Genomic DNA, 16,740 nt, shown 5'->3' on the forward strand with positions numbered 1-16,740 from the left:
CTGCCTGACCTGCTGCGCTTTTCCAGCAACACATTTTCAGATACGTTTAGTCACCCTAGTTTTTAATTTATCACAACTTCAGTGCCCGGGGTTTCAAATGTGCTTTAAAAAATACATAACAATCGCTTTGAGTATGTTATGAAAAGCCTGTTTAATCAGCATATCCACAGACGATATTCTTAACTCAAAATTGAGCAATATATTTACAAATGGCAATTTCCTTTTGGGTCCTTCAGGACTCTCACTGATGATAAAATCTTCACTTTGTAAACTTTGTAAAAGACTTTGTAAATGACTTTATCATGAATATCGCGAGTGCAATTTCGAGGTTCATGGATGAAAAACTATATTGTGATGACTGTGTAGTGGTCGACTGTGCCGAGTGCTGGAGGTGATGTTAAAGCCACACATCCTTAAAATTGCTGTTGATCGCAAATTGCGGATGGACTGCACATTTTGGCGAAACAACTGGGAGAGGCAATAAATTCTAAACGCACTATTCTGAGACAAATAAGGTAGAACCTCGGGCAACTGTCTGTGTGGAGTTTGCACATTCTCCCCGTGTCTCCGTAGGGTTTCCCGGGGTGCTGCGGTTTCCTCCCACAGTCCAAAGATGTGCAAGTTAGGTGAATTGGCCGTGCTAGATTACCCATAGCGTTCGGTGCACTAGTCAGAGGGAAATGGGTCTGGGTGGGTTACTCTTCGGAGGGTCGGTGTGGACTTGTTGGGCCGAAGGGCCTATTTCTACACTGTTGGGAATGTAGTCTAATCTAATCTAACAAACCTCAAGATGCATATTCAGCTGTCTCTGCATTGTATAGTCGATCGTCTGTTGTTTGAGTAACTGTTTAGTTCTGGTGTAGTTTTTTTCTGCCATCTTAGTACCAAGTCAAAATGATATGCCTCGGATAAAAAGGAGATGCCGAGTATTTAAACAGCAAGACGATAGGGTGCTATTGTGATGTACCCGCCGACAATCATATTGAACAATAAAAGCAGAGTTATATGAAACGATTGAATATCACTCATTGGATCTCCATTGCAGTATTAAACCGAATTCTGGCTATCAGAGTTTAGCAATCGTGTCACAAGACCGTGAAGAAGATACAGAGAACATTTCCATGAATGCACGCCTTCAGGATTTAGGGAGATTGCAGAAGTTCGGGTTTTAATATGCTGGCGGAGGGAGGTTAGTGTACTCGAAAAGGAAACTGGAACTGCTTCATCTAAAGACCGCATATGTCGGCCAAAAGCATATGTTTACAATACTCTCAGGGCAAAAAGGAGAGAAAACCCATAAAACTACACACGGATTCTAGAAAAACTAAGAATTTGCATAGAAAATGTGGACAACAGACATTGAATATTTTCTTGAATTGTAGTCATTTATAAGTATAAATAACAAACTGCGGTAAGGGTCCAAACCACCCAGCACCAGCAATGAAACGGTTCTTGGATCCCGGTCTCAGTGTGCATTATTAAGGACATGGTTCCAGTAGGATTCTAAAACAGACAAGGTTGGGACCTCTTTCCCTGGAGATGAGGAGGTTGAGAGGTTATAAGTTTTTAAAAGCTTATAAAATAATGAGGGGTACAAATACGGTGAAGGGTCGTTGTCTTTTCCCGAGGATGGCTGATTTCAAGACTGTGGGGGGAGGGGGGCGCATTTTTAAGGTAAGAGGAGAGAGAATTTAAAAAGGCATGAGGGGCAATGCTTTTACACAGAAGTTGGTTCGCATGTGGAATAAACTTCCTGAGGAAGTGATGGACGTGGGGACTATTTCAACGTTTAAAACACATTTGGGGAAGTACATAAATGGGAAAGGTTTGGCGGGATTACGGACAAGAGCAGGCGGGCGCGACTAGTTTATTTTGGGATAATTTTCGGCATGGACTGGGTCGGACCTAAGGGTCCGTGCGGTATCATTCTATTGTATCACAGATTTGATGTGCGTTATTAATGATATGGTTCCAGTAGAATTCTTATCCGGGCTGCCATTCGTTACGATGTGACTGACCGCGGCTGAACTTTGGAGGGGGCTGTGGGATACCATGCAGGTATAAACAGTTCCGGCTCGGATTGCCTGTGTTTCTTCCAACCCGCTGGATGCTTCATATACTCTGTCGTCTGTTGTTCGAATGACTGTACTGATTCCTGTTGTAGTTTTACTGCCATCTTTGTACCAAGTAAAACTGGTATCCCTCGGGTAAAAGGGAGCTGTGGAGCATAAAACAGCAAGGGTCACGGATGGATCATTTCCAGGCTGCTGAGACAGAATATTCAGTGGAGTCGGTGGAACTAGGGGGAAGTGAACAGGAAGAAAAAGAAATTACCTCGACATCAGAAGACGATTACAGCCCAATCTTTTGTTTCGGCCCATTGCTGGACAGTTACTGTCCAGTTGTGTGGAAGGTGCTCATGGTGGTGAGGGTTGGACAACGCGCGCTGTTGGTGCCGAGACTCGAACATAGAACAGTATCAGCGGGAATATTAACTCATCCCCGGACAAAGCACGGGCAAGGAAATGTGGACCGCTGTTGTTACAGATCTCAGTTTTTCTGTTGGAAATAACTGTCGAGAGGCTCCGGAATTGGATTCATGATTTGCTATCGCCGGTGGTGCAATAAGGCAGCGGTGGAAATGACATAACAACAGAGGAGGTAAAGTAACTGATCCATAACTGACCCGGAAACCAACTGAGTCACTTACTTATTGCAAGGCAAAAGCATGTGGAATGTACAGGACGATGGCTCTAGCAGTTTTTAGATTTTAGAAATATCCGCTTTCAAAATTTTAATATTTACCCATTAAAATCACACCACCGCCCGGAGTGTGGTGCTGGAAAAGCACAGCAGGTCAGGCAGCATTCCTGGTGAAGGGCATTTTGCCTGAAAAGTCGATTCTCCTGCCCTTTGGATACTGCCTGACCTGCTTTGCTTTTCCAGACTCCTGCCCCTTGGATGGAGCCTGACCTGCTGTGCTTTTCCACTCTCCTGGGCCTCGAATACTGCCTGACCTGCTATGCTTTTCCAGAACCACACTCTTGATTCTAGCCTACAGCATCTGCAATCCTCGCTTTCGCCTAAAAAGATAAGCCCGTCAAGAAACGTAATCAACAAAAATGAACAGAAATTGCTGGAGAAACTCAACAGGTCTGGCAGCATCTGTGAAAAAGGCAGGATGGAAACTTGGGCACCAGGGAACCTTCTTTTCAACTATCAACTTTGAGCAAAGAAAATGTAAAAAATAAATCATCAAATATGATCAAATCTGTGTCACCCGCGACGGGCTATTGCTCTTAACCAATGTCGTTGAAATGTCGGAGCAAATTACTCCAGATACTGGAATCTGTACTGAAAGCAACAAATACTGGTGATCACAGCGGGTCAGGCAGCATCCATGGAGAGAGAGCGATTTAACGTTTGGATGACCCTTGATCAGAGCATGTATCTTTTAATCATATTGCAATAGTACTTGAGATTCCTGTTTATGTCCCACGGCTGTATAATTCAGGTAAAACTGCTGAGACATCATTCTAAGCTATTGAGCACTGGACATGAAGTACAGCAGTCAGCGATGCAAGTTAAATGTGGGCATGTATCAGGAATTGTGGAGATGTCTCCAAGGAGCGCACGCACACCGCCTGCCATTCGGACCTGCTTGGACACTATGTCACTCAAAACAAACAGCAATGTTGCTGCCTCTCAACAGCTCTCCCAACCGATCAAGGAAACCACTCAGTTCAAAGATAATTAAGGTTGGGCAAAAATGTTAACTTGCCATTGAAGAACGTACAACATCAAATACATTTTTAATAAATCCTGTCATGTCAGCTTTTCTAAGCACACTCTAGAATCGTTTAAGTTTTAATTTCATACATACCCCACACTGTTAAATTGGACCCTGTTCCGTTTCCAATCAATTTGCCTTGACGGACGAATGTGCAATAGTACATTCCTCTGTCCTGTGGCCAGTTACTTTTCGGTCACCTTGTTCCGCGTGTAGATAATGAGGATCACCTTGCTTCCACCAGGTTACCTTGACAGCTTGGCCAACTTCAAATAAAGTACTCAAGCAATGGAAGGACACATTTGCACCCACAGTTGTCGTCACGCTCCCTGGTAACTGGGTCACTTTATCCGAGATTACCTCAGAACCTACAGAAAGAGACAGTCACAAACAAACCAGCAAGATTAAATAAAAGAGTTAAAGAGTGGAGTTCAGTAATTGACTTAAACTGTCCAAAGAAGCATGAAGCATGATATATTAAATAAAGATTAAATAACATCTCCACTTTAATGCACAGGGCGTATATCAGTTTGCGTGGCGAGGGTGTGAGGTCGTGGCATGTCCACATCGCATTGTTTGGCTGTTGGCATCTGCAGATGTAATTGCAGGGATATCCTTTCTTGGCGAAGACATTGTAGAGGTGTTCTTCTCCGCAGGTCAGGAGGACTGCAGTGTGTTGTATCCCTTTGAACAGATTCCTGATGAAGGGCTATGGTCTGAAATGTCGATTCTCCTGCTCCTCGATGCTACCTGACCTGCTGTGCTTTTCCAACAACACACTCTCGGTCCTTTGAACAGGGTACTAGTGCAGCTTCTCTTGTGTGTGTTTGAGGGGTCACTGTTGTAGTTCAAGATCTGGTACCTATGTGTGACTTGTTCTTAAACCTTTGCTGTGTATTTATTCTTCTGTGTTCTTTCTACACGCACATCCAGGAATGGGAATTGGTTGTTGGTTTCCTCTTCTCTCATAAATTTGATCCCCGAGAGCGTGCTGTTGACAATCCAGTGTGTGTTCTCTGATAAAAGCAAATTACTGCGGATGCTGGAATCTGAAACCAAAAGAGCAAATGCTGGAAAATCTCAGCAGGTTTGGCAGCATCTGTAAGGAGAGAAAAGAGCTGACGTTTCGAGTCTAACTGACCCTTTGTGAAAGCTTTTCCAGTATTTTCTTGTTTGGTGTGTGCTCTGATCTCTGTTCTCTTAATTATTACAAATGTATCATCACGTATCTGATCCATCTCAAGGCTCATAGTAGAAGCAGTGTTGCAAAGACTGTAACAAACAGCCCTCCCACAAATCCAACTCAAACTCTGGATCAGATACATGGATGAAACTTCTGTAATAATTAAGAGTACAGCAGCTTTTGCCTTTTGGGAACAGGAGGACGTATCTCCCTAAACATAAAAGCCTCCAATATTTCCTCTTCCAGATAGAAAGCGCTGAGCACAACGTGCGTGACCCATTGTAGAATTAGTTGCTTTTATTAACATCAGCATAAAACCACGAGAGTGCCAGTGAATTGTATCCACTTATTAAACGACTTCCCCGCCCCCGTCCCCACGACATGATTCATAATAACCCTCACCCTCATAAAAACCCTCATAATAAAATCAGGTGGTTACAGTCTTATCACAGCTTGTTTCATTATTCTCTTATATACAAGAGTACCAATTTAGTCTCAATTACAATGGCACAATTTATACTTTCTCTCATGAATTTTTAATGCATTCATAGTCCAGTCCCGTCTTATGTCACTTAAACTGTTCATCATCAGTTGCAATAGATTGCAAATATTATCAACTTGTAATTAAAAGGAAAGTGTGCAAGAATGTTGGAAATATATATCTAGTCGGAAGGGTCTAGAACATAGAACAGTACAGCACAGACAGGCTCTTCGGCCCTCGATGTTGAACTGACCTTTTATCCTACTCTAAGATCTGACTAATCTACATATCCTTCACTTTACTATCATTCATGTGCCTATGTAAGAGTAGCTTAAATGTCCCTAATGTCTCTGACTCTACTACCACCGCTGGCAGTGCATTCCACGCACCCACCATACTCTGTGTAAAGAACCAACCTCTGACATGTCCCATAAACCTTCCCCCGTCACCTTAAAATTATGGTCCCTTTTGATAGCCATTTCTGCCCTAGGGAAAAAGTCTCTGATTATTCACTCTATCTCTGCCTTTCATTATCTTGCACACTTCAATCAAGTCACCTGTCATTTTTCTTTGTTCAAATGAGAAAAGCCCTAGCTCCCTTAACCTTTCTTCACTGCTGCGTATAGGCCAGGCAGCATCCTGGTAAATTGCCTCCGCACCCTCTCTAAAGCTTCCACATCCTTCCTATAACGAGGTGACCAGAACTTAACACAATATTGCAAGTGTGGTCTAACTAAGGCTCCACAGAACAGCAGCATAACCTCATGGCTCTTAAACTTAATCCTCCTGCAAACGAAAGAATCTTAACAGCTCTATCAACTTGCAGGCAACTTTGAGAGATCTGTGGACATGGATCCCAAGATTCCTCTGTTCCCCCACACTGCCAAGAGTCTTGCTTTTAACCCTATATTTTGTATTCAAATTCGACCTTCCAAACTGAATCACTTCACACTTTTCCAGGTTGAACTCCATCTGCCACTTAGCAGCCCAGTTCTGCATCTTGTCAATTTTCTGTTGCAACCTAGTATAGCCCTCCACACTATCCACAACTCCACCAACGTTTGTGTCATCGGCAAACTTACTAACCCACCCTTCCACTTCCTCATCCAAGTCCTTTATAAAAATCACAAACAGCAGAGGTCCTAGAACAGATCCCTGTGGAACACCACTGTTCACTGAGCTCCAGGCTGAATACTTTCCATCTACTACCACCCTCTGTCTTCTATGGACCAGTCAATTCTGTATCCAGACAGCCAGATTTCCCTAAAGAGGTCTGGGGTGAGAGAAGATGTGGCACTTAGTACACTGCTATCAGAACTGAGAGGGACTTAGAGATACAATATGATATCAAGCAAATATCAAGAGAGGAAGAGTGGGGCGTGGATTGGGAGGGGCTATGGGGAGACATGGACTGAGATGGGGAGAATGGTATTGGGCATCGATGGAGAATAGGAGTTAAACATTGGCTAATCATGTTTTATGTGAAAAGCTAAAGTGAAATATTAAAGTGATTATTTACAGTGGAAAGGTGGGACTAAATGGCATAAGAAAACAAACCTTAACAGGAATTCAAAAACATTATGCATTCCTTCCAACAGACTATAGATAAGCTTGTAAATGTACCTGTACTTACAAAACGTGGACTTACAATAAATCAGCATCATGTGCCGGCAGGGGCGAACTGCTGATTTCAGATTGAATCAGAGGTGAATACATTTTTGAGGACAGGATATTTTTCCAAATCAGACAATGGAATTGCCAGAAGCAGCTCATAAGTTCTCAGAACATAGGATAACAGCTGGAGTAGCACGGGGGACAACATTGTGAATTTCCGGCTTCAAATAATTCGGACAGCTAAAATGGCTAGTAAAGCTGGTCGACTTCCTCTAGTATTATGACACGTCGATCTGCTATTTACATGAATATTACTAAGCATTTCGTTAGCCATGGAAATTAAACCAATGGACGTAGAATGTGGCATTCACCACCTTTCATTCTCAAATCTTTTATTGTATCAAATGCAGCTTCAATCATACAGTTGAACATGTTGACAATGACTCACATTTTACAGAGCGGGGCTCACAAATCAATTTTTTAAATAGTTTGGAGGCGCCGGTCTTGGAATGGGGTGCACCCCGTTAAAAATCACACAACACCAGGTTATAGTCCAATTGGTTTATTTGGAAGCACTAGCTTTCGGAGCGCTGCTCTTTCATCAGGTAGTTGTGGAGTATAAGATCATAAGATATAGAATTTAGAGCAAAGGTTTCAGTGTGATGCAACTGAAATTATATGTTGAAAAACAGCTGAATTATTTGTAAAGTCTCTCATCTTTGAGAATGACCATGTTGATTTCAGTTCTTTCATATGTAAATCCCAGAACCATTTTTTAGAAGTTACATTTTCAAGTGAACTTTAACAATAGATGCCATGTCAGCTCAGATTGAAGGTGTAAGGTTAAAGTCTGTCTGTCTGTGTCCCAATGCTCAGACGGGTTAAATTGTTAACTGGTTAATCTGTACAAAATTCACATGCAGAGCTTTATAAGTAAGTTTCCAAAGAAATAATAAAAAGCTAGACCAGTAAAATATTTTATATCGAACATTGTGCAAGAAAAATAACTGAATGAAATGCCAACTCACATCTCAAATAAGTTGGCAGAGCTTTAATTCCATAAAATACAAAAATTGGTTTTTCAGATGAACCACAAACTAATGAGTGTCTCCTTTAAACCAAACAATATAGACCACCATACTTTAAGTAGAATCTGCTTTCAATTGTAATTCTTCAAACACAGCAATGCACACAATCTTACATGTATTCATGCAGTTTTTGAGCAAAATAAGATTAATTCTGCAAGTACAAATTCACCCCACAAACTTCTATGTGTGTGCTTGCATGTAGGTGTGTGCTTGTGGGGGCTGTGAGTGTTTGTGAGACATTATGTCTGTGCTGTGTGATTTTTAACTTTTAACTGTTAGTTTAAGAAGCTCAGTTCAAACAGATAAGCTAAGACTATAACAAAATTGCTTTATGGTGGAAAAAGGGAGCATAGGAAGGAAATCACTTTGCAAGCAACAACTTTACTTTATATTAGTTGACACTATTAGAACTTATTGGGTGCTTTCAAAAGATCACAATTCAAGCAACGACATGATCTAAATACATGAAAACTGCACTTGAGGACTGTCATCACTATGATGAATGTAACAGTAAAGATGATGTTCACCATTTTTGACATGCAAAGGCAGATGAAAAGTAAAACTGATTAACTGATTAATCTGTACTAAATTCATGTGCAGAGCTACATAAGTGTAAGTTTCCAAATAAATAATAAAAAGCTAGACCAATAAAATATTTTATATAGTACATTGTGCAAGAAAAATAACTGAATTAAATGCCAATTCACACCTGCAAATAAGATGACAGAGCTTTAATTCCATAAAATATAAAAATTGGTTTTTCAGATGAACCACAAACTAATGAGTGTCTCCTTTGATCCAAACAATATAGACCACTATACTTTAAGCAGAATCTGCTTTCAGTTGTAATTGTTCAAAACACAGCAATGCACACAGGAAATTGCACTCACAACTTTATGGAAATCGAAACCAAATGAAATCTCATACAGTTACAGCAAGATTTGAAACAACAAAAGGTAAATTTGATGTACATTGTTTAAATTGGTTTTAAATGTTTTATTACTTCACATTGCTCCATTCTTTTTTCTGACTGAGGTTGACATATTTTGTGCATAAATCCATTTCTTTCACTGTTATGTGTTGCTGCACTGTCATAGTTTGTTCTCAACTTTTGTTTCCGCAGATCAACTTGTTCTATTTTTCCACATATGTATTATTACTTCCTGCACAGATTGTATAAGCAAAAATAATTAAAGTTCACAAGTTTTGGATTTAATTCTAAATCAGTCAATGTGTAACAACTTTCAATGCTGTACTGATGAATATTACATATTGATGAAATTAACTTCCCATTTTATGTTCAAAGTTCTGCAAACACGGAAAGTAAAATAATTGCCCTTGGATTTCTGCCTTAATTATTTCAGGAAAGCACACAGAGAACACCAGGATTAATGAATTTCAATATGTAAGAGGAGACCTTTAATGCCTTTGGCAGCACTTACTTTTGGAACAACCAAGTCACTTAGTGCAAATCTACTACTATCTGCCAGTAACACCACATGGTCTTTTTTCACAACTTCTATTGTATTTAGCTGATTAGATCATTATGCAGATATTCTTTTTTTTATCTGTCAGACTGATCAAAACAACATGTTGGAAGGTACAATGTTTGGAACCACCAAGGATCAGACAATGTTGAGGTATCAGGACAGGTAGATGAAGTGGTTAAGAAGGTATATGGGATACTTACCAATATTAGCTGTGCCATGGAGTTTAAGAACAGGGAAGCTGTGCTGAACATATATTAAATGATGATTTGGTCACAGCTAGAGTATTATGTGCAGTTCTGGAATCCACATAATAGGAAGGATAAGCTAGCACTGGAGAAAGTGCAGAGGGACCTTATTATGATGCTGTAAAGTCTGGATAGTTTCAGTTATGAAGAGAAATTGGAAAGACTGTGATTGATTTCCTTCAATCAGCATAGATTGAGTGGGGAAATGTTAGTGATGGATAAAACTTCCCCTTGATGGAGTGGTCAATGACCATGTGGACATAGATTTAACATAAAGGGCAGAATGTTTTGAGCGGATGTGAGGAGAATCTTTTTGGATATAAATAACACTTGAAGTGGTCAAATGTTCATGTCATCCTGCAAAGCCATCAGAAAAAAAAATCAAATCTACCACTCTGATGAGTCTAGAAGGATCTCAGTAAGGCCTTTGATAAGGCTTCATATGGTCGGCTGCGACGGAAGGTTGGATCACAGGGCAAGCTGACAAACTGAAAACAAAATTGGCCTGAGGGTAAGAAGCAGAGGGTGATAGTGGAAGGATGATTGTCGGACTGGAGGCCTGTGACTAGTGGAATGTCTTGGGGTTGCTGCCGGGCCCACTACTGTTTGTGATCTAGATCAATGATTTGGATGAGAATGTACAAGGCATGATTGGAAAGTTTACTGATGACACGGTATCATGGATACTGAGGAAGGTTATCAGAAATTGCAGCAGGACCTTGATCAGCTGGGGATGTGGGGTTTAATCTAGATCGGTATGAGGTCTTGCATTTTGGAGAGGCAAATCAAGGTAGGAGTTTTATGATGAATGGTAGGACTTAAGGAGTGTAGTGGGATGTTGAAGCTCAGATTCACAGTTCTCATGAATGTGAAGTCAAGGGTAGAGAAGAATGTTTTTGGTACACTGGCCTTCATCAGTCAGGGCATTGAGTATAGAGGTTGGGAAGTTATGTTGTAGTTTTACAGAATGTTGGTGAGGCTGGATTTGAAATACTGTGTTCAGTTTTGGTCACCTTGTTATGAGAAGGATGTTATTAAACTGGAACAAGTGCAGAAGAAATTTACAAGGATGTTGCCTGAATTATAGGGAGAGGTTGGACAAGCTCGAGCAGGAGACTGAGCGGGGACCTTAAAGAGGTGTATAGGAACATGAGAGGCATGTATAGGCTGAATGCGTTGTCTTTTTTCCAGGGTTGAAGAATCGAGGACTAGAGGGTGTCCATTTAAGGTTACAGGGGAAAGAATAAAAGGGAACCTGAGGGGCAACCTTTTTACACAGAGAGTGGTACGTTTATGGATTGAGCTGCCAGCGGAAGTGGTTGAGGGGGATACATTAACAACATTTAAAAGGCATTTGGTCAAAAAATGGATAGGAAAGGCTTGGAAGGATATTGGTCAAATGCAGGGAAATGGGGTTAGCGTGGATGGACATTTTGGTCAGCATGAACCGGTATGGGCCAAAGGACAGTTATAGGACTCTACGGTTCTATGACTCAACGAAATCTACTGGCAACCTGAGTGAAAAAAAAATGTAAAGTCAGAACTATTTCAGAGTCAGATGTTCTGGAGGCAAATGAATGAAATGAAGAAACCAGGTTGGCTGCTGTAAAAATCTTGCATCCTTGCTCAGCATTGGATATATTGAAATTTGCAAAACATCCATTTTAATTTACATTTTGCTAGATATTGTGCTCTGCATCCTCAATATCTCTTGCAATCCAATATTCACAGTATACCAATGGTGGGTTATTAAGTTTAGACGAAAAGCAGAAAATGATAGTCTGTAAGCATTACCTTTCACTTTAAGATGTTTAGCATAATCAGCAATGATAAGTGTCAGAGCGAGAATCATGAAGAAACCTAATATAAATTGAGGAATCAAAGGAATGTTGAACCTGTGGACTAAAATATAGGATTTAGAGTAGTCATTGAATTATTATAGATAGCATGCCCTAACTAAAATTCTATGAAACAAAAAAATTCAATATTCAATAAACAATTGAAATAAATTGATCCATAATTTCAGTATCACTACCTGCAAAGTGACAAGCATCATGAATATTAGACTGGAGTCCATAGCTAAAAATTGTTCTGTGGATTGTTTTCTTTACTTTAAACAGGAAAAAAACCTTACAAAATTTAAGGATGTTTCATAACAAACAATTCTGCATGAACACAACAAATTCTTGATGGAAATTGATCTACTTTCAACTGAGCTAAGTAAAATATAATTGGAGAGCAAAGTGCAATAAATTATTAATTCAATCTCTTGCAAAAGAACAACATGGCATTGGGCAGCACGGTAGTTCAGTGGTTAGCACTACTGTCTCATAGTGCTAGGGACCTGAGTTCAATTCCCACTTGGGCAACTGTCTATGTGGCATTTGCATATTCTCCCTGTGTCTTTGTGGGCTTCCTCCCACAGTACAAAGATGTGCAGGTTAGGTGAATTGGCTATGCTAAATTGCCCGTAGTGTTGGGGGTGGGGGGTAGTGGAGGATCGCTTGTGGACTTGTTGGGCTGAAGGGCCTGTTTCCACACAGTAGGTAATCTAATCTTGTCCTGATTTGAAGTTTATCTCTTACATTGCTAATATGATAAATCTCCAGGCTAATTTGAACAATACAGCTGCAGAACAATTAATTTTATATGTGAAATATTTTGAAAGTGTCATAATCTACATATAATTTGTGGAGTTATCAGATCTTAAAGTCACCTGCACAATCAATACATCCATCACAAAATATTGTTCTTGAAGGGATTTTAATAATTAATTGATTTCATCTGAATGCATTAGATTGGAAATTTGAAAGATGTTTCTTTCTTTAGGTAGAGGACAATTAGCCCAGATAAAATGATTTTTCAAAAAAAAAAATCAGCATCAAAATGACAGTCATGTTAATTAACAACAAGTAAAAAAAGTAGGAGCATTATGTGCATTACCATGAATACAATAAAGTTGAAGGTAAAATCATAGTGAAATTATAGTTGTGGTATGTAAGGAGTATTTTTAATCATGGTATGATAACCATCCTTTTGCATTGAAGGATAATAATCAAATACCAACATTGAACTGTAATTCCAAGGTGTAAAGATACTTTTCAGATATGCAAATACCAAAAAAGAGACTTGCCCATAGATTTTTGTATTTACGTACAGTAAAATGCCAATAAATGTCTAATTAAGAAAATACATGGTTATAATTATTGCCAAAGATGAATGGTTAAAGTCAATCTTCATAGTTAGAAGTAAGGAGAAAGTGAGGACTGCAGATGCTGGAGATCAGAGCTGAAAAATGTGTTGCTGGAAAAGTTGCTGGAAAAGCGCAACACGTCAGGCAGCATCCAAGGAGCAGGAGAATCGACGTTTCGGGCATAAGCCCTTCTTCAGGTTAGAAGTAAGCTAAAACATAGGTTAAAGAGCATAAGTAAGCTACTATAGTAAGAAACCCTCTCGCAAAATCTACAATTCAGAGAATTCGGAAGTAGCTGAAGAAGGAAGTCTTGATTGAGAGGCAAACAACTATAAATGTTTCCGTAAAGATGTTTTTAAAGTCACAGATCCATGGGCAGTTAGATAATGAATGATTTTCTGACCGTATTTTTGATGCAGACATACATGCTGCATTGGACACCATAGTTTTCACTAGACATTCAGAAATTTCCAACGATAAAAAAAAGAAACCGAAAAATCATAATCTGTTGCGAGCTAGTTTCATATCACACAGTGTTACCTACACCACTTGCTCCAAGCCTACTTTTCTTATGCAGGTCAGAAATGTGTAATTGCAAGGATTTAAAAAAAATTGACATACGGTTAAATGTTTTAAAAATGACGGGAAGCCATGGACAGCTTTGAAAGGAGGCGCTTGCCATTCAATAGCATGTTTGTTAGCATCCTGTAAAAATAAATCATAAATAAAGGCTCACCTTTCCGATTTGAGACAAAGAAAGTGCTGCGGACTGGAATCGGAAGCGTGCGGTGAGTGACCTGACAGGTAATATTGTGGGCAGCACGGGTGACTTCCATGTAGCTGGTAAATTCATAAAGTCCGTTGGAATTCAAGTGCTTCAGAGCCGTTATCCCCTTGGTAACATGAAGGCCATCCTTGTACCAAGTTAGATTAATACTGTCTGGGTAAAAAGCAGCCGTTTTGCACAAGACAATTAAAGTTCCGGGAACACTGTTCTCAGGTGATTTGGAGATAATTTTCAATGGAATTGGAGGAACTGCAAAATAAAAACCGCAAAAGAAAATAACATCAGAAGCAGCCATCTGGCAATGTCCAGACGTTTCTTTTCACAGTGAAACACTGTAAAGACTGGGCGCTGGTAATTCAGTTGCACATGCGACGGCTCTCCCTGATAATCTGCATCGGGGTTGGCTTTAAATTAACCGTAAATTTGGACTAAACCCCTCACAGAATAACTGAGAAAAAATGATTAAGTCAGTGACCGTGCATCTCTTGAAAGCAATTAGGTTACCGTGGAAAATAACAGCCTCGAGTCTAAGCCACGAAATATTTACTTGCCCATTTATGTATTAAATCAGATTTAGGAAACAAGGCAGAATTAAGGGAAAAAGTAACGGAGGGCGGAAATGCAAATAACACGATTTGCATTGTTTTATTATTTTTGATAAAATAAGAATAATGAAATACTGAAGGAATGAGCCCCAATGTTATGTTTTTCTGTGCACCAGAAGGTGTCTGGTAAAACGGCTCTCAGTGCTGCCTCACACAGAGGCCTGGGTTGCATTCCGGCCATGTGTGTCTCTAAGGAGTTTGCACATTCTCCCCACATGGAGTCCCTCCAGCTGCTCGGTTTCCTCCCCAGTCCAAAGACGTGCAGATTCGGCGGACTGGCCAGTGACCTGCAGGATGGTTGGATTAGCCATGGTAAAAACGTAAGGGTTGGGGATGGGTCTTTGTAGGGACGCTCATTGGAAGGTGGGTACAGACGCGATGGGCTAAATAGCCTGCACGGTAGGTATTCCATGATTCTAAAACTCATCACAAGGCAGACACCAGCCTTACACTGAAATATCAAATCCTGATTGTAGTTGAGCGAGTTTAGTGGGCAACTTTGAGGTCACTACAACAACAAATAAACAAATACCGCCCCCCGAATTATTTAAATGGCAAGTGTCTCGATGAGGGGATGTGAATTGTGAGATCGAATCCTTGATTCCTCATTTCATCTCCATGTGCCGATTTTATAAATTATTCTCCAATATCCAAAACCTGGTGTTACCGTGCATCATAATCATCATCTGCACAGCGAAACCCAACTCGAAATGGTAAAGATTCATAGGAGCCTTCTGGATTGATAAAGAGAGACACAAATTAATGTTTTGCTTCAATACACTGGGAATACCATTTCCAAAGGTTGGTGAAAGTAATATTCGATTTTCACCGGACACATTACTATAGATGCTTGGTTCAGGAATAATATTTTATACTTAATTAGATATTTCTTCACATTCGAATCTCAGTTGGATAGTGCTTTTTATGAAGCATTAAGAGAGCAATTTCTGTGAATTCACATCTATCCCTCAGCAAGGTCTTGAGCGATAGTGGAAAAGGGGTGAAAACAGTTGCTCATTATCCAACATTTCTCGTGGTACATTCGTGTTTTTGAGTGGAAATATATATCAGAAGGACACTTTCAATTTGTGATAACAGTGTCTACAATTTAAAGTAATTGCAGGGTTTATCGCAAGCGCTTCATCAATTGGGAGATGAAAGGGGTTACATTTCAGTTCTCGGTCAGTTTCTAGGTCAGTCAAAACGGTGTTTAATTTAAGAGATTATATCAGACGAATCTCCTGTTACACGTTTCTTGTGTGTCCTTTCTGTTATTCAGTGCATCATTTTCAATGACAGTGGATTTATTCAATATTTTTCAGACCGGAAAGCAGACGCCAATGTTCATGGATCATCTCATTTAAAATAAACGCTTAGTATTGTGTGCTGTTGATATCATGTGAAATAATTTGCTATACATTGTACTTACCATAGATAACAAGCCTTGACCCAGTTCCATTTACAATGGGGCCATCCGGATGTTTTACTCCACAGTAATAGACTCCAGAGTCATCGGCCTTGACGTTTAAGAGTTGCAGAGAGGCTTCACCTTTCTTCAAAGGGAGAAATCGTTTCCTGCCGTCAGATCCTGACTGCAGAAGTTCGGTATCGCCGAGTTTCCACCAACTGATAGTCACATTGGATTGATCGCGAAAAAGAGGGAATGCGCAGTAAAAGGTAAAGCTTTCACCTTCGACAGCGTATGCACTTTCGGGGGTTTGAGACACTTTCATCTGACCATTTGCGACAGCTGTTTGGAACAAAATGGAAACGCCAAATCGGTATATTACATAGCACCAAAGGCAAGGTTGAAATGAGAAAGGACAAATCTCCAGCGGGAGAGAATGAGAAATGTATACCTGCAGAAATAATGACAAAAATATTTACAACTGGAGACAACACAATGCCGGATACCATTGTGAACAATCAAAATATCAAATCTCAGTCAGGAACGACAGAGCGGATCTTGCTTGGAAATATCACATGGAAGGAACTGCCCAAAGTGATTTCATCTGCTGGATGTCAACTCGAGACAAAAATTACCAATGGCGGGATGGCAAACCCATCTCAACGTACATCGTCAGCATATTTGAATAATGCATGCATTGAGGCCAAGCTTTGTTATTGCATTGATCAATCTGACTTCCGACCTAGAGTCATAGAGATGTGCTGCACGGAGACAGTTCAACTGGCAATGGGGTACATTTAGGGGTATGCGTGGGTTGCGCTTCGGCGGGGCAGTGTGGACTTGTTGGGCCGAAGGG

General features: G+C 40.2%; 1 protein-coding gene and 1 gene segment (V, D, J or C); both read right to left on the bottom strand.

Moving 5' to 3' along the window:
* Window positions 1-1,775: 1,775 nt before the first annotated feature.
* On the bottom strand, window positions 1,776-4,144 carry LOC122558699. The segment is given in 2 exon segments: window positions 1,776-2,218; window positions 3,884-4,144. Coding segments are annotated over 2 exon segments (363 nt in total).
* Window positions 4,145-7,866: 3,722 nt separating this feature from the next.
* LOC122558610 (immunoglobulin lambda-1 light chain-like) lies at window positions 7,867-16,488 on the bottom strand. Of its 4 annotated transcripts, none has more exons than XM_043707390.1 (5): window positions 16,336-16,488; window positions 15,906-16,226; window positions 13,821-14,120; window positions 11,686-11,751; window positions 7,867-9,319 (listed from the first exon to the last, which is right to left on the bottom strand). In XM_043707390.1, exons 1-5 carry the CDS (start codon window positions 16,391-16,393, stop codon window positions 9,291-9,293), a joined length of 774 nt encoding a protein of 257 aa, XP_043563325.1. In that variant the 5' UTR covers window positions 16,394-16,488; the 3' UTR covers window positions 7,867-9,290. The 4 variants fall into 4 exon arrangements, with proteins under 4 accessions (XP_043563325.1, XP_043563324.1, XP_043563327.1 ...); XM_043707389.1 differs by having other exon boundaries at window positions 11,686-11,793; XM_043707392.1 differs by lacking the exon at window positions 16,336-16,488 and adding an exon at window positions 15,144-15,210 and having other exon boundaries at window positions 11,686-11,793; window positions 15,906-15,981.
* Window positions 16,489-16,740: the final 252 nt, after the last annotated feature.

This window comes from Chiloscyllium plagiosum, chromosome 17 (genome assembly GCF_004010195.1).
Source record: "Chiloscyllium plagiosum isolate BGI_BamShark_2017 chromosome 17, ASM401019v2, whole genome shotgun sequence".
NCBI classification, from domain to species: Eukaryota; Metazoa; Chordata; class Chondrichthyes; order Orectolobiformes; family Hemiscylliidae; genus Chiloscyllium; species Chiloscyllium plagiosum.